A 23,199-nucleotide genomic window follows, 5' to 3' on the forward strand; every position below is an offset into this window, starting at 1 on the left:
ACTTGTCCCCAAGGCCAAATCAGTGAGAATGAAGAACAAGTACATGTGGTTTGAGGAAAAGGAAAGAGAAGTTTGTTAATTTGCCAGCAAATGAGGGGGATGGTAGACTCTCATCTTAAAGAACCATTGTTATATCTATAAGCAGAAATACACAGCTTTTAAAGGGATGTTTTTTAGTTCTAGGCTATTGTCCTTTAACTACATTTGATGATTTTGATTTTCCCATCTCCAAAATGCCCAATGCTAATAACCAGAGACATTCAAACTGAAAACCAGAAAATTATTCTTTGAGCTCAAATTTAGAAAGAAATCTTCTCAACTAACTTCCCTCTGGACTCAGACACTGAGACCAAGTTTAACCAAGTTTATAGTTTGTTTTAGCCACTCACCTCTGTTTTTCTTTTATTTCAGCTGGTTTGGTTCACTGAAGCCCTGGCTAAGGAGAATACTCTAAGCTCTTAGTATTATCCTCCTCATAGTCATCATAGTAGTGTGCCCTGTATTCTCTCAGAAGGTATTTTTTTTTTTTTTTTTTTAGACAGAGTCTTCCTCTGTCACCTGGGCTAGAGTGCTGTAGCATCGGTCTAGCTCACAGCAACCTCAAACTCTTTGGCTCAAGTGATCCTCCTGCCTCAGCCTCCCAAGTAGCTGGGACTACAGGCATACACCACAATGCCTGACTAATTTTCGTATTTTGTTTTTTAGTAGAGACGGGGGTCTCACTCTTGCTCAGGCTGGTCTCAAACTCCTGACCTCAAGCAATCCTCCCGCCTCAGCCTCCGAGAGTGCTTGGATTACATCTCAGAAGGTCTTAATGTCTACATGTAGCCATCCACTGAATGCCAAATGGTTTCTCTCCAGATGGAATGACAAAAACTCAGAAATGCATGATAACAAGAACACTTTTGTTACCAAAAGCTTGGTACTTGTCCCCAAGGCCAAATCAGTGAGAATGAAGAACAAGTACATGTGGTTTGAGGAAAAGGAAAGAGAAGTTTGTTAATTTGCCAGCAAATGAGAAGGCCAGCAGACTAGCATCTCAAAGACCTCCATCCTGCCTTTCAGCAGAAAAATGGGGCATAGGGGGGTTTTCAGCAGTTGGGCTCAGGTCTAACCAGTGTCATACGGTCATGGCTTCAGGCTATTGTTGTTTAACTATAATTGGTGATTTTGGTGGAGCTTATTTCCTGTGAGCATGATCTGTGACCTTGGACAATTCTACTGAACCATCTCCTGTGGTTTAAGACTCTAGAAAACAAACAGCAAAGAACATTTTTCTGCCCCTTTGATTACTGGCCTCAGGGAAGAAATACAGGTTTTAATTCCTCAAAAGGATGGGGGTTTCAGAGAGACAACTCATAAAACATTTTGTTGCCCTTTTTCCAACCTTTACCTCTGCTACACCATAACCTATGAATGACATGTTGGACCTGAAAACCCAGGATGACAGTGACTGAGAGTAACACTGATGCCCTAAGTTTTAGTCACACAAACCTAATTAGTTTTGGTTTGGAGAAATGGAACTTGATCATGAGTGATTCCATTTTGGGTTGGTCTTGTAAACTAAAATCTTAATCCCCGTTCACCTAAATGGACCCCCTCTTGTCCCAGGGGACCCCAGAAAAACCTTAAAACTTGAGTTCTAGGCCATGAAGGGAAGGTAGGTCAAACACACCTTATACCCCCACCCTTTTGGAGTTTAGAATACCAGGTGACCAACATTAATGTTAAAACAGAGAACATAAGAATGACAAAACAGATTCTTTGTGGCAATAAGATACTAAATTACTAAAAGGACCAGAAACCAGGAAAGGCAAAGGTTAAATCACACCTGCAGGCCATCAATTTGCTTAACAGAACACTTTCAGTATGTATATTGTGGCTTGCTCTATAATTAACAGAGGTCCTTATCTTAAAACATTCCTTTCTGCTTATTCCAAGCCTTTAGACAAAGCTTTATTTCTTTACCAATTACAAACCAAAGAATCTCTAAACCCACCTATAACCTGTAAGCTCCCTCTTCCTCAAAATGCCCTGCCTTTTCAGGCCAAACCAATGTATATCTTCCATGTACTCATGTATGACTTTACCTGAAGTTCCTATCTCCCTCACATGTATAAAACCAAACTGTAATCCAACTGCCTCTGGACCACTTACTCAAGGCTTTTTGGATTTGTGGATCCCTGGGCCAACGGGCACATGTATTCAGCTCAGAATAAACCACCTTAAATTATTTTACAGAGTTTTGGTTTTTTTCATTAACAGTCTGTTGGGGTCTAGTCAGGAGCTTAGTCCTTTTTCTTTCTTTCTTTTTTTTTTTTAATAATAGATATGGGGTCTCGCTCTTGTTCAGGCTGGTCTCAAACTCCTGACCTCAAGTGATCCTTTCACCTTGGCCTCCCAGAGTGCTAGGATTACAGGCGTGAGCCACCCTGTCCAGCCAGGAGCTCAGTCCTGATAAAATGCTCAAGCACTTTAATGAGATGAAGACTTGTTTTGCGAAACTAATTACCTGTGGACCCTAGTGACCTCTCAAATGACTGTCAGTTAAGAAGTAAGGGGCATATAGGGAAACACTCCTTTTTAAATCTAGTCTAACAAAGCCAGGCATGGTGGCTTGAGCCTATAATCCCCACTATTTGGGAGGCTGAGGTGGGAGGATCAACCTGAGACCAGGATTTCAAGACCAGCCTGAGCAACAAAGGAGATCCTTTCTCTAAAAAAATTAAAAAATACCAGCAGGGCATGCATGGTAGTGTTACCAAAAACTTGGCACTTGTCCACAAGGCCAATGATGAACGAGGACAAGTGGTTTGAGGAGGAAGGAAAGAGAGTTTACTTTGCTGGGAAAGGAGGAAAAATGGTAGACCTTCTTGTCTCAAAATCCCAAACTTCCTACACATTCACAGAAATAGAGCTTTTAGTGGATGGGTTCTCGGCTTCAGGCAATTACTGTACAACTACAGTTGATAATTCTGATCATTCCATCTCCACTGAAGACAATCTCTTGACCTCCACCCAGAATCTCCCTTTACCGGGTCAAGCTGGGCCATCTCCTGTTATACAAATAAACAAAAGATTTACCCTGCTCCTCCCAACCACTGGCCTAAGGCAGAGATTCAAGCTTTAGAGACAGAAAATATTTTTGCCATTTTTTCCAGGCTATTCCCTCTGTTACAGTAGCACATGCCTACAATCCCAGCTACTTGGGAGGCTGAGAGGATTGCTTGAGCCTAGGAGTTTAAGGTTACTATTAGCTATGATCTCACCACTGCACTTCAGCTTGGGCAACAGAGTGAGAACCTATCTCTAAAAACAAAACAAAACCTAGTCAACAATTATTATTTATTTCCTAGTCATATAAAATATCCATTGTAAAAATGGACTAACTAGGGTCCTTTTTTGGCATGCAATGTTGTGATACAGCATTGACATTGTTTATAATTAAATTTGTTTAAAAGCTCTTTAATAGATGTGTACACTGTATATTTATGAATGGTAGTAACACAATAGTGGAAGATTAAAGTTTTCTCCAGTTTACATTTCTGTAAGGGCTACATTTACTTTATTATTTACTTGGTATCTGGAAATTAATTTCAATTTAATAATTAAATTGGCCTTATGAGAAAAATCAAAGGACTACCACAATATATTTTTCTTATCTTTTATTCATAGGTTCTAATGACATTATTATTTGGGAAGCATGTTTTTATCATAATGGAAATGGGAATGTCTGTGTCATTATTTTAACTCTATCACCACTTCAATCTTAGACAAAAGTCCTGTGCAAACCATCATAGATTGCTGTAAAGAGGCCAAGTACTTCCTAAATATAAATGAGTGTTTCATTTAAACCAAGAATTTATTTAGGAAATAGTAAGAAAAATATTAATTAACTACTTAAGACTTTACCTTCTAGGGCAGCTATTGGGCCCAGTCTTTTGTTTCCTGATTAGGAAGGATATATAGGGAAGAGCCTGAGGAAAGCATTGGTTAGTTAACATATTTTGAATGTCAAACTGGTATTTTTCTACAAGAAGTCCCTTTTTATTAAAAATCAGAAAACCTGAGGTGATTACAAGAAAAAGCAATTCTGCCTCATCAGAAGTTATAACAGGACTGCTAGAGAAGTTATCAAAAATTGTTGTATAAAAGTTTCAAGGTTGCTGAATTATAATATCCTGACACATTCACAAAGGTATTGCATTCTACTGTCTTTGCAGATGTAATTATGGTAAGGATACCAAGGTAGAAGCCTCTTGAATTACAGTGGGTTCTGTTAACTAAAAAAAAACAAAAAAAGAAAAAAATGTGAACTAAAATAAAATCTTAAGGATCCCCCCACCAGCTGACTGAACGGACTCCCTCTTGGCCAAGAGGATACCCTAAAACTGAGTTGCTGGCCATAAGAAGGGAGGTCAGACATGCCTCATCACACCCCCTCCCTCCCTTTTGTAGATATCTTTTGTAACTCATTAACTGGTCTAAGGCTATGCAGGACAAACCTGTAGGTCCTCAATTTACATAACAAATCAGAGTCTGTGTATATGTCGGTAGCTAGTCTCTGATTAAAAGACTTCCTTATCTTAACTTAAAACATGCCAAGTCTTTAGATAAAGCTTCATTTCTTTAACCAATTACAAGTCAGAGTCTTTAAACCCACCTATAACCTGTAAAGCCTCCTATGAGATGTCCCACCTTTTCGGGCCAAACCAATGTATGCATTCCATGTATTTATGTATGTATTTATTCTTGAGACACAGTCTCACTCTGTTGCCCTGGCGTCAGCCTAGCTCACAGCAACCTCAAACTCCTGGGCTCAACTGATCCTCCTGCCTCAGCCTCCTGAGTAGCTGGAACTATAGGCGTGCACCACCATGCCCAGCTAATTTTTTTTTTTTTTCTGTTTTTAATAGAGAGGAGGTCTTGCTCTTGCTCAGTAAGGCTGGTCTTGAACTCCTGAGCTCAAGTGATCCTCCAGCCTCAGCCTCCTCCCAGAGTGCTAGGATTACAGGTGTGAGCCACCATGCCCTGCCCCATGTATTGATTTATAACTTTACCTGTAATGCCTGTCTCCCTGAAATGTATAAAACCAAACTGTAACCCAACCACAGCGAGTCCACTTACTCAAGACTTCTTGGGCATGGCTCCGGGCCATGGTCCTCAAATTTGGCTCAGAATAAACCTCTTTAAATTATTTTACAGAGTTTGGCTTCTTTTCCTTTGATACAAACAAACAAACAAAAAACCCCACGAGGCTTATACTCTGGCTTTATTTCTCATTAAGGGTTTTCAGTTCACAGCGGCCATTCTGAAAAGCTGTTAGGCTACAAGCCAAGTACACATGTTTCAAGGGAGAGACAAAAGGAACACGATTTTATACTGAGCACAGTGTCTAGATATACATATTTAACATGCTATAGGAGCAGTCATGAATATTTATTAAAAGAAAACATGTGCCTGTGTAATTATGCTTTATACCTCCCATCTGGTCATGCCTGGGAACTCAGTTTTAAAGTTTTTCTGGGGTCCCCTTGGCCCAGAAGGGTCCATTCAGTTAGCAGTGGGCTTAGGATTTTACATTTAGTTCACAGTCCAAAATCTAATGAATGGTGTCCTTACAAGAGACTGCAAAGGACATACAGAGACATAGGGGAAAAGATCATGTGAAGATCAAAGCAAAGACTGCAGTTATGTTGCCACAATCAAAGAAACCTGGAGCTACCAGAAGTTGGAAGAGGTAAGGAAGGATTCTTCCCTACATCCTTCCAAGGGAATGTGACACTGCCAACACGTCAACTGCAGACTTCTGGCCTTTAGAATTGTGAGAGAATAAATTTCTGTCATTTTAAGCCAAGGGAAAAAAGGTATTACGTTAAAAAAAAAAAAAAAAGAAGAGAGTTATTTTTTGATCCACTCAAATGACAGCATCAGATGATCAAATACTGTAAAAACTCCATCCCAGTATTGTTTTCAAAAAAATCCTCTAAACTTAATTGGAGAATTGTGGTAACTACATGCAAAAGGGAAGCTGTACTGTTGTGCTTAATGCTTGCACAATCACAGTGACACAACACAAATGGTGGTGCAATCCTATGCCAATACCGTAATATCCCAGATTAACATCTTACCCTTTGCTGCCCAACCCCCTCCCCAGTCTACTTGATGGTACTAGAAAACAATCTCACTAAAAGACTTATCTTCACCACATAGTGTTATGAAATATGATCAATTTTAGGAGACACAGCCTATAACTAAAGTTGAAGATAAGGTTTTCCAAACAGTTGTTTTACTAGACTGAACTGGTCTAACCTCAAACAACAGATGGTGAAGTATTAAAGAAAAAATAAGGTTCTGTGTATTTAGAACCTAACTGAAAACCTATCAGTATTTATTATACCAAAGTCAACCATTGAGACAATTAAATAGTATATTTAATACAAACAAACGTAATCTTTTATTTTAAAATTCTAGCTTGTTAAAAATTAATCAGTAAGCTTCCTGGTAACTAGACCAACAAATATTTTGTTACAAGGGCAAGCATAATTCAGTAACAAAAAAAAATGTATAATTAAATTATGCATTAAGAAGTATAGAATTAAAATAGAGTATTCTTATTTTGATTTAGTCATTCAGAAATAGAGTCAAACATTTCATTTTCTATAGATCTGTATTTTGCCCTCTGCAGAACTCAAGTAATAAAAAGAAACTGATTCTGCACAATTGACTATAACATAGACAAAGATTCCTGATGCCTCCAGTTATTTTTGAAAAACTTAAAACAATACCTAATACAATACCTAGTTGCTTCTAGTAGTCTCTAAGGTTTTAGTTCTGTTCCTTGAATTACATTCCGAATCTCCTCAGCATCATTTTGTATAACTTTGTTGGATGGATCAATCTTAAGTGCAGCTTCATAATCCTGTAGGCCTATATTTAAATAGCAATGATGATCAATAAGTATTTTATAAGAATTTCTTATCTAGACAATATGTTTTAAAAATAAAAATAACTAGTAACAGTTTGGGACAAATACCAAGTTTTAAATCAGACTCCCATCTTTACACACATAGTAGTATCTTTATAAGATTGCAAAAATTTTTCAGTGATTTTAGGAATAATTATGATTTCTCTCAGGGTTCGGTAAGAATCAGTTATTTTAAATTCAAGCACAAATAAGCTAAAAGCTTAAACTCATTAAAACAGGAACAGATTCCATAAAACATACATACAAACAACAGTTTCACTGCTTCACTGAAAAATAAATGGCATCTTATTTAGAAATCTAGATTTTAAAAATACTTTTTGGCTGGGCACAGTGGCTCATGCCTGTAATCCTGAGGCGGGAGGACTGCTGGAGCTCAGGAGTTCGAGACCAGCCTGAGCAAGAGCAAGACCTTGTCTCTACTAAAAATACAAAAAAATTAGCCGGGCGTCGTGGTACACGCCTGTAGTCTCAGCTACTCGAGAGGCTGAGGCAGGAGGATCTTGAGCCCGGGAGTTTGAGGTTGCTCTGAGCTAGGCTGATGCCACGGCACTCTACTCAGGACAATGTAGTGAGACTCCATCTCAAAAAAAAAAAAAAAAGTAAAAATAATTTTTGTAGACTCAATCCACACTTCATATAATTCATAAACTAGAATGTAGTATGTACTTTTTTCTATAGTTGTATCTATAGAATTCCTTTGAGAAAAACTGGTAAAAAACGAAAGCATTGTCAATTGCTTGTTAAAGATATGGAAGTGGGCCGGGCGCGGTGGCTCACACCTGTAATCCTAGCACTCTGGGAGGCCGAGGCGGGTGGATTGTTTGAGCTCAGGAGTTCGAGACCAGCCTGAGCAAGAGCGAGACCCCATCTCTACTAAAAATAGAAAGAAATTAATTGGACAGCTAAAAAAAAAAAATATATATCTAGCCGGGCATGGTGGCGCATGCCTGTAGTCTCAGCTACTTGGGAGGCTGAGGCAAAAGGATCGCTTGAGCCCAGGAGTTTGAGGTTGCCGTGAGCTGGGCTGACACCACGGCACTGACTCTAGCCCGGGCAACAAAGCGAGACTCTGTCTCAAAAAAAAAAAAAAAAATCAAATGTTGAATAAAAAAAAAAAATATATATGGAAGTGAATCTTGATCTTTGCCCAAAAAAGCAATGGAAAGAATATTTCTTTGAGAGTAAGGAAACCTGAGTTCTAGTCCCTAAAATGCTATTGTTTTGCTATGTCACATTGGGCAAATCATTTAACTTCTCCAAGCCTCCATTTTCCCATCTTTAAAATGAGGGGTCCTTGTAGCTCAAAAAAGTCTATGATGCCATAATTTCTAAAGAATGCTTTACAATGTTTCATTTCTGTCTTGATCATCTTTATCCTCATGAAGCTGGATTAAGACATTTTAAAAAGGATGGGGCATATAAACCTAATTGGATGCTTTGGTTACAAAAACCTCCTAAAAATGGCCAAACCAAGTTTAAAAACAAAATCAGAGATTAATCGAAATTTACAAGCTGGAGCCCATTCCAAGGCATCATCAAGATAAGGGCCTCTGGGTTTCAAGTGAAGGGAAACTTGAACGGGCATCTGGGTAGGGAGGTATGGAAAGAGGGACTTTGAAGGTAAACTTTGGCTACTAAAAAAATTTGCCTTGGGGGCAAACATGAGCAATTGTAAGTGGTCCCTAGAATATATTAAAAATGAAATAAAATAAATGCTATGGCTTCTATATATGTGGGACTGAATTATAGACCTTAGTACAGTCTCATAAATATAAGCAATGTTCATACACAATAGAACAGCTATTTCTGAGCTTACATACATGTATACACACACACACACGGTATTGATCAAGGTAGTTCATTTACAAATTTCCAGTATATCTAAAGTGAATTATTTACATCCTTTATCACATATCTTTCTGTAGAAAAGTTGTCTGATAATACAGCATTGTCCTAAACCAAAACTTGTTCACATCTTGTTTTAATTCTCTTCTACAATGAAATTTTTTTTTTTTTTTTTGAGACACGGTCTTGCTCTGTTGCCCAGGCTAGAGTGCAGTGGCATCTTCATAGCTCACTGCAACCTCAAACTCTTGGGCTCAAGCCATCCTCCTGCCTCAGCCTTCTGAGTAGCTGGGAATACAGGTGTGAGCTACCATACCTGGCCAATTTCCTTCTAATTAATTCTTAAAATATAAGTTTGAAATCACTTTTTATTTTGTCAGATACATTGCAGATATTGCAAAGAACAGATTTCTTTTTTTTTATGAGATGGGGTCTCACTCTGTTGCCCAGGCTGGAGTGCAGTGGTGTCATCGTAGCTCAAACTCCTGGGCTCAAGCAATCCTCCTGTCTCACCCTTCCAGGTAGCTGGGACTACAGGCATGCACCACCATGCCCAGCTAATTTTCCTTATTTTTGTAGAGACAGGGATTTGCTCTGTTGCCCAGAATGGTCTCAAATTCCTAGCCTCAAGCAATTCTCCTAGCTCAGCCTTCCAAAGTGCTGGGATTACAGGCATGAGCCATGGTGCCCAGCTGCAAACAATAAATTAAATGCTAAAAATATAAAACATGGAGTCCTAAGAAGTCATGATTTTAAATAATCCCAATAACATTATTTTCAGAGTATAACTTGGAACTTAAAATATTTCTATCAATTTCTTACCTTCTACATACAATTCTAGTTCACAGAATGCTGTTCCACGTCGTACATGTGCCTTCATTCTTGCATTAGCATTGTCTGCAACAGGTGGTGTCAATAATTCCAGTGCCTTAAAAATATATATATACGTAAAATTAATAAGAGAAAGACATAACTTCCTAATTCAAATTTGAGCAAAAACATGGCAAAAATTCTAATTCTAAAACAAGCCTCAAGCCCTCACATACCTAAAGTTTAGCCTCAGCTGGTACAGGAATTTATCAAATACATATATTTATGTTGAACAATTTAAGAAAGTTTTTGATTCTTCCTATATGGGATTCATATCTTCCCAAACTTATGATCTGGCTTATCACTCGAAATCTCTACAGCTTTACCTTTACTAGCAAGAATGATTAAATAGCATTTGTGGGCTTTTGTATTCAGATGGGGTGATTCAGTTTATTCACTCATTCAGTAAATATTTGTTTGTATTGTGCTAGTAAAAGAAAAACTGGATCATAAAAATATTATGAGATCAAAGTTTAAGGATTTGGTTGTGTCTTCCATATCCTCAATCTCAAGGAAGCACATAAGAGATTTTGTACATGATATTCCCTCAAAACAAGTTACCTTGACATTGAAAAAAGAAAAAGCTATAAAAGTTTAATACATTCACATGAAATATTAATAGTGGAAATTAGAACATACTAACTTATCCTGAAAATGATTATAAACTTTTACTGTACAAGTGTTAGAGACAACAAGGGAATACAAAGTATTCTCCCTTCCACCTTACACTAACTTGGCAAAACTTTATAAAAAAAAAAAAACAGGGTGAGCACAACTGACAGCCATTTACTAATTTCCTTGTGAACTTCAACTGATATACCAAAACAACAGAGTAACAATTGATTTCTAATTTAACTTGAAGTCTCAAAAAAAACCACCCCAGTTTCTTGTCTATTTAAAAAAAATCAGTAAAAAGATGTAATAAGCAAGATGATTCTTAAAATTCTTGCATCTCAATTATTTAACAGAAAAAGAACATTATTTAAACCAATAAAAAGGAGGATAATTTTTTTTCTTTTTTTTTTTTAGCCGCCTCGAGCCCCCACCCTGGCTCCGGGACTGGGAAGAGCGAGCCTAAAAGGAGGATAATTTTAAAGCACCATATGTAAAAAGATATAAATACCTTAGAAGAATCTTCGATAGCCTTGTGTAAGTTTTTTAGTTTTAGGTGGCAAGCGGCCCGATTCAAATACAATAGTGGAATCTTATTATTTAGTCTTATGGCTAAGTTGTATGCATTAATAGCTGCCAAATAGTTTTCTGTTGCAAACAACTTGCTAATGAAACAAAAACAGAAAAGAAAAGAATTATAACATTGAAACAGAAACACAGAAATAATATCTAACAATATTTGGCGGAGCAAATGACTTAACTCTTTTTGTATTCCCTATAGAGTAGACATTATTGGCTGCACTGACTCCAACTCTCTTTCACATACGCCAGCCTGTAACGTGAATGAGATGGACCTAACCCCCACCTCCAAGGGTGGCCATCAGTATTTAAGCCAGGAAGCATATTTCCATCCTCCTTGCTACAGTGATTGATTTGGTAATGGGCTTGTGATCTATGTTGATCTATTTAGCATGAAGCTTGTGACTTTGGTTTCAAAGTTGGAGAATGAAAAGTTAGGAAAACTTCTCCCCCTGCTGGATATAAATGAAGAAAGCAAATAATCCAAATTGTTCCTGACCATTTGTAACACCACAGGAAGAGACAGCATTAAATTAATCTGATACTATGGAAATGTGAAAGGAATAAAAGGCAGAAAGAAGCAGAGTTTTTCATGATACACTTAAGCTGCTAGGTCAAGCTTTACCTGAAATGCAAAACACCTTTATCTCGTTAGTCACATAAGAAAATAAATTCGTTTTAATATAAAGCCAGTTTGAATTGGGTTTTTGGTTACTTGCAATGGATATACCATTTTAGTTCAAATGTTCAAAAATTCTCTTCAAATAAGTGTATATGATTAAAGGATTTATTATTTACTTATTTATTTTAGAGATAAGGTCTTGCACTGTCGCCTAGGCTGGAGTGCAGTGGCACTATCATAGTTCACTGCAGCTTCAAACTCCTGGCCTCAAGCAATCCTCCTGCCTCAGCCTCCCAAATAGGACTACAAGCATGTGCCACTATGGCCAACCTAAAGGTTTTATTTAAAATATAAGGTTTCTTTTTTGTTTCTCATGTGTAATTTGTACTTACAAAATTTTGAATAAAATACATAAACAGGAAAATAGAGGCCAGCCTGTAATCCCTAGCACTCTGGGAGGCCAAGGCAGGCGGGGGGATAGTTTGAGCTCAGGAGTTCGAGACCGGCCTGAGCAAGAGCGAGACTCCGTCTCTTACTTAAAAAAAAAAAAAAAAATATATATATATATACACACACACACACATATATATACAAATAAAAATAGAAAATACTTTGCCAAATATAAAAGTGCCATATAAGTAACACTTTTGTATCCATTTCCATCTGATTATACTGCATACTTTGCTGCTCTAGAATATTAAACACAATGATATCAAAAGTGGACCTACAAAAGCAGCCAGTAAATTATGAGTAAAAGATTAAGATGACACCACTGTAACATCTAACTTTAGCTTAAAATAACTTGTACAAACTAGAAACGCTAATTCTGTGGGAACAGTTTATATTTCTGAAATTACCCATATCAGCTAGGATGTTTCTGACTGCGAATAACAGAACTCCAATTCAAATCAGTTTAAACAAGTACAGAAATAAATTATTTCACTTTTAAAAAGTCCAGAAGGAAGAGGCTCCATGTCCAATATACTCAGCAGTTCAAAGATGTTATGAAGACTTTGGGTTCTTTCCATCTCTCCATTCTATTTTACTCAGCATAAACTTTATCCTAGGGCTGGTTTTCCTCACAGATATATTAATTCAAGGTGACACATTCAGGCACAATATCCATCAGAAGAAAATGCAACACTATCTTCTTGTATATGTTCCCTAAGAGCAAGAAAACCTTTCCCAGAAAGCTCTCAGTTTACCTTTTTCAAGTCTCAACCAAAAATACTACCCTTTAAAGAAAAAAAACCAAAAGCCACCAGTCTCTCTCTCTCAAACTCTCTCTCCCTCCTGCTTTTTCTTCTCTCTCTTCCTCCCTCCTTCTCTTTCTCTTTCTCCCCCTCTCTCTCCTCTTCTCACCCCAATTTTATTCCTCAGTACTATATATCACTGCTTTGGAATGTTTTTTAAAATTCAAAAACCTGATGATGTTAGCAAACACAGATACATTCTTACAGAATATATATAACATACAGATTAACATTAGAGTATTCTCTCATATGTGCCAGGATTTCTGAAATCAATTTCCTTCTACAGAGGTACAGTTAGGGGTTTTGTTTTTCAATACTTTGCTTTTAGAAACAACAACGTTTTGCACGTATATCTTTAAAAAAGAAACCAGAGCAGCGCGGTGGCTCACGCCTGTAATCCTAGCACTCTGGGAGGCCGAGGCGGGTGGATCCCTCAAGGTCAGGAGTTCGAGACCAGCCTGAGCAAGAGCAAGACCCCGTCTCTACTAAAAAAAAAAAATAGAAAGAAATGATCTGGACAACTAAAAATATATATATACAGAAAAAATTAGCCAGGCATGGTGGCGCATGCCTGTAGTCCCAGCTACTCGGGAGGCTGAGGCAGGAGGATCGCTTGAGCCCAGGAGTTTGAGGTTGCTGTGAGCTAGGCTGATGCCACGGCACTCTACCCCAGGCAACACAGTGAGACTCTGTCTCAAAAAAAAAAAAAAGAAACCGGCCATGTAATTAAAACAATCTTGATCTGTTGAAGTCAATCAGAATTTATCCCTGGACTTTGGATAGGGTCACCTATCCCAAGGTGACTCATTTGTCCATGCTGAGTCACATGGACAAGTTCTGCACACCTGAACAAAATATGGGCTCAGCCAATAAGGATGAAGGGAAAGACTAGGCTGGGTGCCATGGCTCATGTTGGTAATCCCAGCACTTTGGAAGGCCCGAGTGGGAGGATCACTTCAGGCTAGGAGTTTAAGAGCAGCCTAAGCAACATAGTGAGATCCCATTTCTACCAAAAATACAAAAATAAGCCAGGCATGGTGGTGCGTGCCTAAAGTCCTAACTACCTGGGAGACTGAGGCTGGAGGATCACTTGAGCCCAGGAGTTTGAGGTTGCAGTGAGCTATGATGGGGCCACTACACTTCGGCCTGGGTAACAGAGAGAGACTCTGTCTCTAAAAAAGAAAAAGAAAAATAGAAATGGGAGAGAATAAATATTGGCTAAGTTACCTATAATGTCTATAACAAACTTTACTATTTATTTATACGTACACATACGTACATATGTAGTCTTGCTCTGTTACCCAGGCTAGAGTGTAGTGGTGTCATCATAGCTCACTGAAACCTCAATACTCTTGGGCTCAAGTGATCCTCCTGCCTCAGCCTTCCGAGTAACTGTGACTATAGGACCGTGTCACCACGCCCGGCTAATTTTTTTTCTATTTCTTGTAGAGAGGGGGTTTTGCTCTTGCTCAGGCTGGTCTCAAACTCCTGAGCTCAAGCAGTCCTCCCGCCTCGGCCTCTCAGAGTGCTAGGATTACAGGTGTGAGTCACTGCGCCCAGCCACAAACTTTAGTTTTTTAATTGTGGTAAAATATCTGTAACAAAATGTACTATTTTAACAATTTTTAAGTATACAAGTGGCATTAAGTACATTCACATTGTTGTGCAACAATCACCACCATCCATCTTTAGAACTTTTTAATCTTTTCAAACTGAAACTCTGTAATAACTCTTCATTCCCCATCCCTTTTAGTCCCTGGCAACCACCATTCAACTTTCTGTCTCTATGAATTTGACTATGCTAGGTGACTCATATAAGTGAAATAAATCATCTATTTGTCATTTTGTGACTGGCTTATTTCACTTAGCATAATGTCTTCAAGGTACATCCATGTTGTGGTATGTGACAGGATTTCCTTCCTAAGGCTGAATAATAGTATGGACATAATACGTTTTGTTTACCCATTTATCCCTCAGTAGACACTTGGGTTGCTCGTACCTTTTGGGTATCACGAATGTTGCTGCTATGAACATGGGTGTACAAATATTTGTTTGTGTCCCTGCTTTCAATTATTTTGTATATATAACCAGAAGTGGAATTCCTGGATCACATTATAATTCTATTTTTATTAATCATTTTTTAAGGAACCACCATACTGTTTTCCATAACAGCTGTACCATTTTACATCCCTACCAACAGTGCACAAGGATTCCAATTTCCCCACATCCTCACCAACACTTGTTATTTTGGGGGTTTTTTTATTTTTGTATTTTATTTTTCCCCAAAATCCATCTTGAAATATTTTGTTTTTTGATAATAGCTATCCTAATGGGTATGAAGTGGTATCTTATTGTGGTTTTGATTTGTATTCCTGAATGATTAGTGATACCGAGTATCTTTTCCTGTTTACTGGCCATTTGTTTATCTTCTTTTGAGAAACATCTATTGAAGTTCTTTGTCCATTATTAAATTAGTTTGTTTGGGTTTTGTTGTTGTTGAGTTGTAGGAGTTCTTTATATACATTCAGAATTTGCAAATATTTTCTCCATTATGTAGGTTGCCTTTTCACTCTGTTGATAGTGTCCTCCGTGTACAAAAGATTTTAATTTTGATTTGATCCCACTTACCTATTTTTTCTTCTGTTGCCTGTCGTTTGGTGTCATATCCAAGAAATACTGCCAAATCTAATGTCATGAAGCACCTGGTGTCTTCTTCTAAGAGTTTTATAGTTTAGCTCTTACACTTAGTATTTGAGCCATTTTATTTTTGAATATGGTGTTAGATAAGGGTCCAACTTCATTCTTTTTTTTTTTTTTGAGACAGGTTCTCGCTTTATTGCCTAGGCTAGAGTGGTGTCACCATAGCTCACTGCAACCTCAAACTCCTGAGCTCAAGCAATCCTCCTGCCTCAGTGTCTCTAGTAGCTGGGACTACAGGTGCACACCACCATGCCCAGCTAATTCTTTTCAAATTTTTTGTAGAGATGGGATCTGGCTATGGTGCCGAGGCTAGTCTCGAATTCAGGCCGGCTTCAAGTGATCCTCCTGCCTCAGCCTCCCAAAATGCTAGGATTACAGGTGTAAGCCACCACACTCATCCCCAACTTCATTCTTTTTTCATGTGAATGTCTGGTTTTCACAACACCATTTGTTGAAAGGCCTGTCCTTTCCCTGTTGATAGTTTTGGCACCCTTGTGGAAAATCATTTGACCATATATGTGAGGGTTTGTTTCTGGGCTACCTATTCTATTGGTCTATATGTCTGTATAAAACTTATATTATTATTTAAGAACATTTCCATTTTTCACCTTCAATATAGATTTACAGTCATATAATATAACAGTTTTGTTGGAAAAACTCTCCCAGGTTCTAAGGGAAAAAGAGCTTACAATGATCAGTATTAAAAGAACTATTATACAAGTCATAATAGCAGAAAATATAAAGCATTTAAAAATGTTTAAATGTTTACATATGTATTAAAACATAAGTCTAAATAAACATCATACACCTTAAAATTCAATACCACTACAAGCATCCAAAATTTTGCTTATGGCTTTCAGAATAGTTCTCAACTCAGAAATAGTTAAAGTTCAAAATAAAAGGGAAAAAAATTAAACCTCTGTCTAAAGGGGAGCAGCCTTTGAACACAAAATTTAAGCAGAAAATCTAATAACCATTAAGTCTCCATGATACTCTAAATAAGGCAAAGTGACTGAAAGAATTATGCAAAAGTACTCATTCATTCAACACCTATTAAGTGCTTATGGTACTAAGCATACACTGAGAAAAAAGGAGACAAGGACAAACGCTACTATCATTTTTATGATGACTGACCGGTTTGCCACTGTAGGAGACAGTCCATCCCATAGCTGCACTCACTGGCATCTCTATTAATTCTTGCTCTCGAACCTAGCAGGGCCCTCAGCAGTACCCACTAATCAATGTCCCTTGTTGTTAGAAACTTACTTACCTAGACCCATACTTTTCTTTACTTTCTTTTCTCCAATCTCAGAAAGTGAAGTATCTCTGCCTATCCCAAGTTAATATGTCAACATTTTCTAGAGGAAAGTAAGCAATCCAACAGGTTGGCACACTCAGCTATACACACTTAGGCACTCTCAGGCTGCAAGGAGGAGCAATTCATGGCCAAATCACTTGGGCGGCCTTCACTAGGGCTAACCAAATGGAACAAAAGGGCAGGAAGTATACTTTATTTATCTGTGAAAGGTTGTACCACTGGTTAGAACACAAGCTTCAAAGTCATATTGACTTAAGATTGAATCCTGGTTCTAATTATTAACTACCATCTTAGCCGAGTTTCCTAACCTCCCTAGTCCTATTTCCATGTTTATAAAAATGGGGATAAAGACAATAATATCCAACTAGTCGGGTTATTATGGAAATTAAGTGAGCTATTTTGTGCAAAGTTGGTAATTTCTCAATAGGCATTTGTCAAATGAGTGCAAATGCAGTGGGTCCTACCCAACTACAGTTGTGAGGATTCAATGAGCTAGTATATGTGAAAGCTCTTGTCAACTATGACAAGCTATTCATATGTTAACTGTGATTATGACAGCGGTAGCTTAAAGATAAGCAAATGCAATTTTTAAAAAGTGATTTGGTTATAGCTAGGGGCAGGGTAGGCAGAACACTCAAAACCAAGAGGGACTTTCATTTAATATACAGGCAGGAGACCCAAAACCAGGGGAGGGGCTTTCATTTAATATGCACTGTGCGAGTTTTTTCCAAAAGGAATATTTTCTGTATTGTAAAATTAATGCAACTTTTAAAAAGAGGAAAAACAGGCCAGGTGCAGTGGCTCAGGCCTGCAATCCCAGCACTTTGGGAAGCCGAGGCAGGAGGATTGCTTGAGGCCAGGAGTTCGAGACCAGCCTAGACAGCCTAGTGAGACCCTGTCTCTAAAAAATAAAATAAAATAAAAAGAACAAAAACAAAAAATCAAAACAATACATCCACACTTAGCCTTGACCCAATTTTCTCTACTCTTCTTAGACATGTATCGATCGCCTCTTCTTTCTGCTGTCTCCAAACCTATTCAAATCTTTTCTATTCTTATGGTAGAATAAAACAAAACAAAGACTCTTCCCTTAAAGTTTCTACTCATTGGCCTCTGGGAGCATTTTTAATGCTCTTTTCTTTTGTCAGTCCTTTAAATGTTGATAGCTCACAGGGTTTTATCCTCAGTTCACTACTCTCCTGAGTCTACACATTCTTTTAGGGTATCTCACCCACTTTTATAAATTCAACTGTTATATAAATGATGATAAACTCCAAATACGTATCTACAGTGCTGACCTCTCCCAAGTTTCAAACTTGCTGCATATTGTCACCCAGACTGAAACTCTCAGAGACATCTCAAACTCAACATATTCAAAATTAAACTTACTTGCATTCCCTCCTAACTAGCCCCTCTTCTAGTACTCTCTAATTCATTTGGTGATATCACACAGTCATTCAAACTAAAAACCTGAAAGTCACCCATAACTTCTCCTTCTCTCTTACTCTCCAACAATCAATCAAAAAGTTATGCCTATTTTACCTTTCAAATATTTCTCAAATTACCCCTTCTCTATAATAATGCCATAGTTCAAAGTGTTTGCCTGGTTTTCTGCAACAAATTTTTTTCCCCACCTTATGGGATAAAATCTAAGAATTTTGACCAATCACTGGAGGTCTCTATTTTTCTAGGTTCGTTTGTTATCACTCCTAACTTTCAATTTTATGTGTAGCAAAGAATAAACTACCCATATGCTCTGACCTATATTATAATATTTCTTATCTTTAAGCTTTTGCTCATACTGTCACCTCTGCCTTAAATGAATGCCTTTCTCTCTATTCCTCTCAAAACTCCTACTTACCATTAAGAGGAGTTCAAGTGCTACTTTAAAGTTTTTCCTGGGCTTACCTCCCCCCCTTCAAAGGTTAGGTGCCCCTCTTTCATACTCTATATTAACTTGTTCTTATCCATGTTATTGTACTTCCCAAAGGGTGTTGTATTTGTGTAAGGTTGTAAGTCTCACTCCTTCTGATCTCTGTAGCTCAGTGCCTATCTGACTGTCTGGCAAATAGCTAGCAATCAATAGATGTTTATTTAATGGTTGAATAAATGAAGAGCAAGGAAGAAAGGAGCGAAAGAGGAGGAAAGCATATATGTACTGTTGGGAGTAAAAAGAAACAACCTGTCAGCCCCAGGCTTCTGACCTTCAGAAAAATTGCCAACTACAGCTAAATACCACAAATCAATCCCTGGTATTACAACAGACAGGACAAAAGACCAAGAAAGAGCAAAAAAAGAAAATAAGAAAAGAAAAATACAGGCATTGTGGCAGACAGCTAATGCCCCCACAAAGATGTCCACAACCTAATCCCAGAATCTATGAATATGTTACCTAACATGGCAAAAAGGGCTCTGCAGATGTAACTAAGCTAAAGATTTTGAGATAGAGAGATTATTCTGGATTATATAAACGAGAATAATGTAAACACAAAGATCTTTATAAAAGAAAGAGGGAGGCAGGAGAGTCAGAAAAGGAGAAGTAACTCTGGAAACAGAGGTCAGAGTGATGTAATCAATAGGTGGTTGGAGGACACAAGCCAAGGAATACAAGCAGTTTAGAAGCTGGAAATGCAAGGAAACAGATTTTCCCCTAGAGCCTTCAGAAGGAATGCAACTGACACCTAATTTTAGCCCAGTGAAACTCATTTTGGACTATAGACTTCCAGAACAATAAGATAATAAATGTGTGTTGTTTTTAAGCCACTAAATTAATGATAGTTTGTTACAGAAGCAATAGGAAAATAACACAGAAGTATATATGATGAACTATAATAAAAAATATCTAGCTGCCTCAAAATATTAACTCAAATTGTCACTCAGAATTATACCAGTATTTGCTGTTTTTAATAATTGTATTAAAATATTCACACACATAGATAAATAAATAAAATGATTGCCTGGATATAAGATAATTTATACGACAATATGGTAATCTTTTAAAAATAGATATGAATAATCAAAAAAGCTCCAGTCTTACTCTGTCGCCCTGGCTAAGTATGCAGTAGTTCAGCACAGCTCACAGCAACCTCAAACTCCAGGGCTCAAATGATTCCCCCCTGCGGCAGCCTCCCAAGTAGCTGGGACTACAGGCACACGGCACTACACCTGGCTAATTTTTTTTTCTATTCTCTTGTAAAAATGGGGTCTTACTCTTGCTTAAGCTCTTCTCCTGACCTCAATCTATCCTCCCACCTTGGCCTCCCACAGTGCTAGGATTATAGGTGTGAGCCACCAAGCCTGGCCTAAAAAGCCTTTTTTTAAAGGGAGACATCCCGAAGGACTTAGGTTAAATGTTAAAGTGATTTTAGGGCTGGGCTGGCTCATGCCTATAATCCTAGCATTCTGGGAGGCTGAGGAAGGAGGATCCCTTGAGGTCAGGAGCTCTAGATCAGCCTGAACAAGAGCAAGACCCTGTCTCTATGAAAAAAACCAAAAACCCAAAAAATGAAAAATTAAAAATGTTAAAGTGATTTTAAAAGGGGGTTTTAATAAGCATTCCAAAACGTTGATTTTTCAAATTTTTATAACATTTAAATAAAAATAATAAGAGCCTTATTTAAATGTTGTATTATCTGACTCTTATTTATTTATTTCAGAATACTACAGGGGTACAAAGGCTTTTGGTTACATAAATTGCCTTTGCACCGCCTGAGTCAGAGCTACAAGTGTGCCCATCCCCCAGACAGCATGTACAGCACCAGTTAGGTGTGAATTTACCCACCCCCTCCTTTCCCTCCCACCTGCCTGACACCCCTGCCTACTTTACTTGCTTATTTGAATTATCTTTCCCCAACAACACACACACACACACACACACACACACACACTCACACACTCACAAACATGGGTCAAAACATCCAGAGAATGTGATAACAACTAACGTCTACATACATTATAAATCTCATGACCAGAATTCAAACCACTTACTTTCCTTTGTCCTTTAACCATTCTGGGTTCTTTTCTTCTTCCTTTAAATCACAAAGTTCAGGAATATCAGTATTCATTGCTCTTCGTGCCTCAGCTTGTTTGTGTAGCCACTGAAATGAGAATGAAGTCTTATAATGAATACAAATGTTTTATTTTTACTTACAGTTGCTCTAACAGTCTCCACCTTCCTCCAGTGGATGGAAATATTATTTGGGATGGACTGAATGTGTCCCCAGCCCTGCTAATTCATATGATGAAGGAAGGCCTAACCATGAATATCACAGTATTTGCAAGTGGGAGAGGGAGAAGTACCTTTGAGTGGTAATTAGGTTTAGATGAGGTCATGAGGGTGGGACCCCCGTGATAGGATTAATAATACCCTTAATAAAAAGAGGAAGAGATTAGGGCTTCCTCACCCAAGAAGACACAGTGAGAAGGAAGTCCTCTGAAAGTTAGGATGAGGGCCACAACCAAAAATCCAACCATGTTGGCACACTGATCTTGGACTTTCCAGCTTCCAGAATTGTGACAAATGAATGTTTTTTGCTTAAGCCACTCAGTCTATGGTATTTTCTTTATAGCAGCCCTAGCAGATTAATACAGTATTTGATGTTGGTGATTTTAAACTTCCAATATTTATATATTTTTAAACTTTTTTTAAAACCTCACTATCCGGTTGAGATCAAAGAAATAAAAGTTTCTAGTCCAAATTTCATCTCTTCTGGAAGATCATGTGATTATTATTTTACTTTTCTTACTTATAATATTTTTTATTTTTCTAATTTGAAAAATATGCGTATGATATTCGAGTAATTATAATTGTATAATTACAGAAATAATTTAACAAATAAAAATAGAAATCATATACTATTTAATAAGAAAAAAGTTGATATTTATAAATTGTCATTATATCTTAAGGATCTTCAGTTATTTCTACAACTTTTCAATTGAAAGAGGCATCATTCACACTTTGCATTTAAAAAATGCAATTCTTAGTTCTTATATAACTGAAGGTACAATATTTGAACTCCAAGGCTCAAGACTTTAAACATGAATGAAAGATATTAAATCTAAAATGTCACATTAGAAATACCTGTTATTAGTAATAATTATAATATATTAATAGTTTCCAAGTCTCTTCTTTCTAAAATGCATACTGATTCCAAGTTTATAATCTATTATAGAAAATTATGTATTTGATAAAATAAATGGCAAGTACAACAGTTTATCTCTTGGAATAAGCACCAATACTGTACATATATTAAAATCAGTGTTCTCCTGTCAGTATTTAGGAGCCAAAAAAATCTGCAAAATATATTTTCTCTTAAGAAAATGCTAAAATATATTCAAGTAATATCTTAAGTGTAATGAATACTTAAGAAATTCAGAACCAGTACTAGTTTTAATAGATGAAATAAAAAATAAAGCATCTTCATTTATGGTGATTGTAAAGCAAGTATATCTACCTCTTCCTCTTCTGCTACTTGTGATTCACGGAGAGCAGTTGGGAATACTCGAGGGGTAAAGTTGATTTTAATACTGCCAACAGAGCGAGGAGCAGGAATACTATCTTCCTTTAACTTCTCAGAAAATATATTTTCTAAATTTCTCCCTTCAAAAATAATGGTAGTAAGTCATTTATTTTCATTTTATAGTTAATAATCAAACTGACTTTTAAAGTACTTACAATTCAAAGCTATTTCTAAAATCCTAAATAAATAAACCAAAGGTATTTTCTACAAGAAGCAATATAAAATTTATCACTGATAATATGGCAGCTAATTATCTGTTCTTTAATCAATGGCCCCAGCTACTTTTATGGGGTTATCTTCATTAAACCACAGGTCTAATTCACATCAACTCTAGGGAAGGGTACTCTAGCCAACTCTACATCAACTCTAGAAGAGGGCACCTAGGCAAAGCCACCACTGCCAATACTATCTCTATTTCCTTAAGCTCCTATCCCAGTATCTACTTGTGCTTCCTTGTGGTATAGTGTGTAAGTTTTTATAGCCATTGAAGAGGACTAATGAAAACAGGCAAAGGATAGTAATGAAAACCTATACATTTTTATAAAGGTAGTTAGATGTAAAGATTGTTAAGCCAATATAACAGGAGAAATTAATCTATGTGTTGAATATAACATATATAAAGAAAGGGAAGGAAAGGTAGTTTTAAAAAAACGCAAAAAGTATGAAAAATATGGCAAAAAGATTTAAATGCAAATATAAAAACTGGTGAAAAAAAAGATTTGCAACAAATAGGACAGACAGTAATATCCTTGATAGAAAATGAATACATACAAATAAGGAAAAAAAAACCCAAAACTTCCAGTTTAAAAAACTAGAAAAGGAGGGCTGGGCACAGTGGCTCATACCTGTAATCCCAGCACTTTGGGAGACCAAGGTGGAAGGATCGCTTGAGG

General features: G+C 37.2%; 1 protein-coding gene across 1 annotated transcript in view; it reads right to left on the reverse strand.

Moving 5' to 3' along the window:
- Nucleotides 1-6,451: 6,451 nt before the first annotated feature.
- DYX1C1 (dyslexia susceptibility 1 candidate 1) overlaps nucleotides 6,452-23,199 on the reverse strand; it is a 76,065-nt gene continuing 59,317 nt past the window's right edge. The window contains exons 5-8 of the mRNA XM_012658065.1: nucleotides 22,241-22,386; nucleotides 20,775-20,884; nucleotides 10,827-10,980; nucleotides 6,452-6,930 (exon numbers count right to left, since the gene is read on the reverse strand). Coding sequence (XP_012513519.1) covers nucleotides 6,847-6,930; nucleotides 10,827-10,980; nucleotides 20,775-20,884; nucleotides 22,241-22,386 — 494 coding nt within the window. The 3' untranslated portion in view covers nucleotides 6,452-6,846. The remainder of the gene's footprint in view (nucleotides 6,931-10,826; nucleotides 10,981-20,774; nucleotides 20,885-22,240; nucleotides 22,387-23,199) is intronic.

This window comes from Propithecus coquereli, unplaced genomic scaffold (assembly GCF_000956105.1).
Source record: "Propithecus coquereli isolate 6110/MARCELLA unplaced genomic scaffold, Pcoq_1.0 Scaffold57, whole genome shotgun sequence".
NCBI classification, from domain to species: Eukaryota; Metazoa; Chordata; class Mammalia; order Primates; family Indriidae; genus Propithecus; species Propithecus coquereli.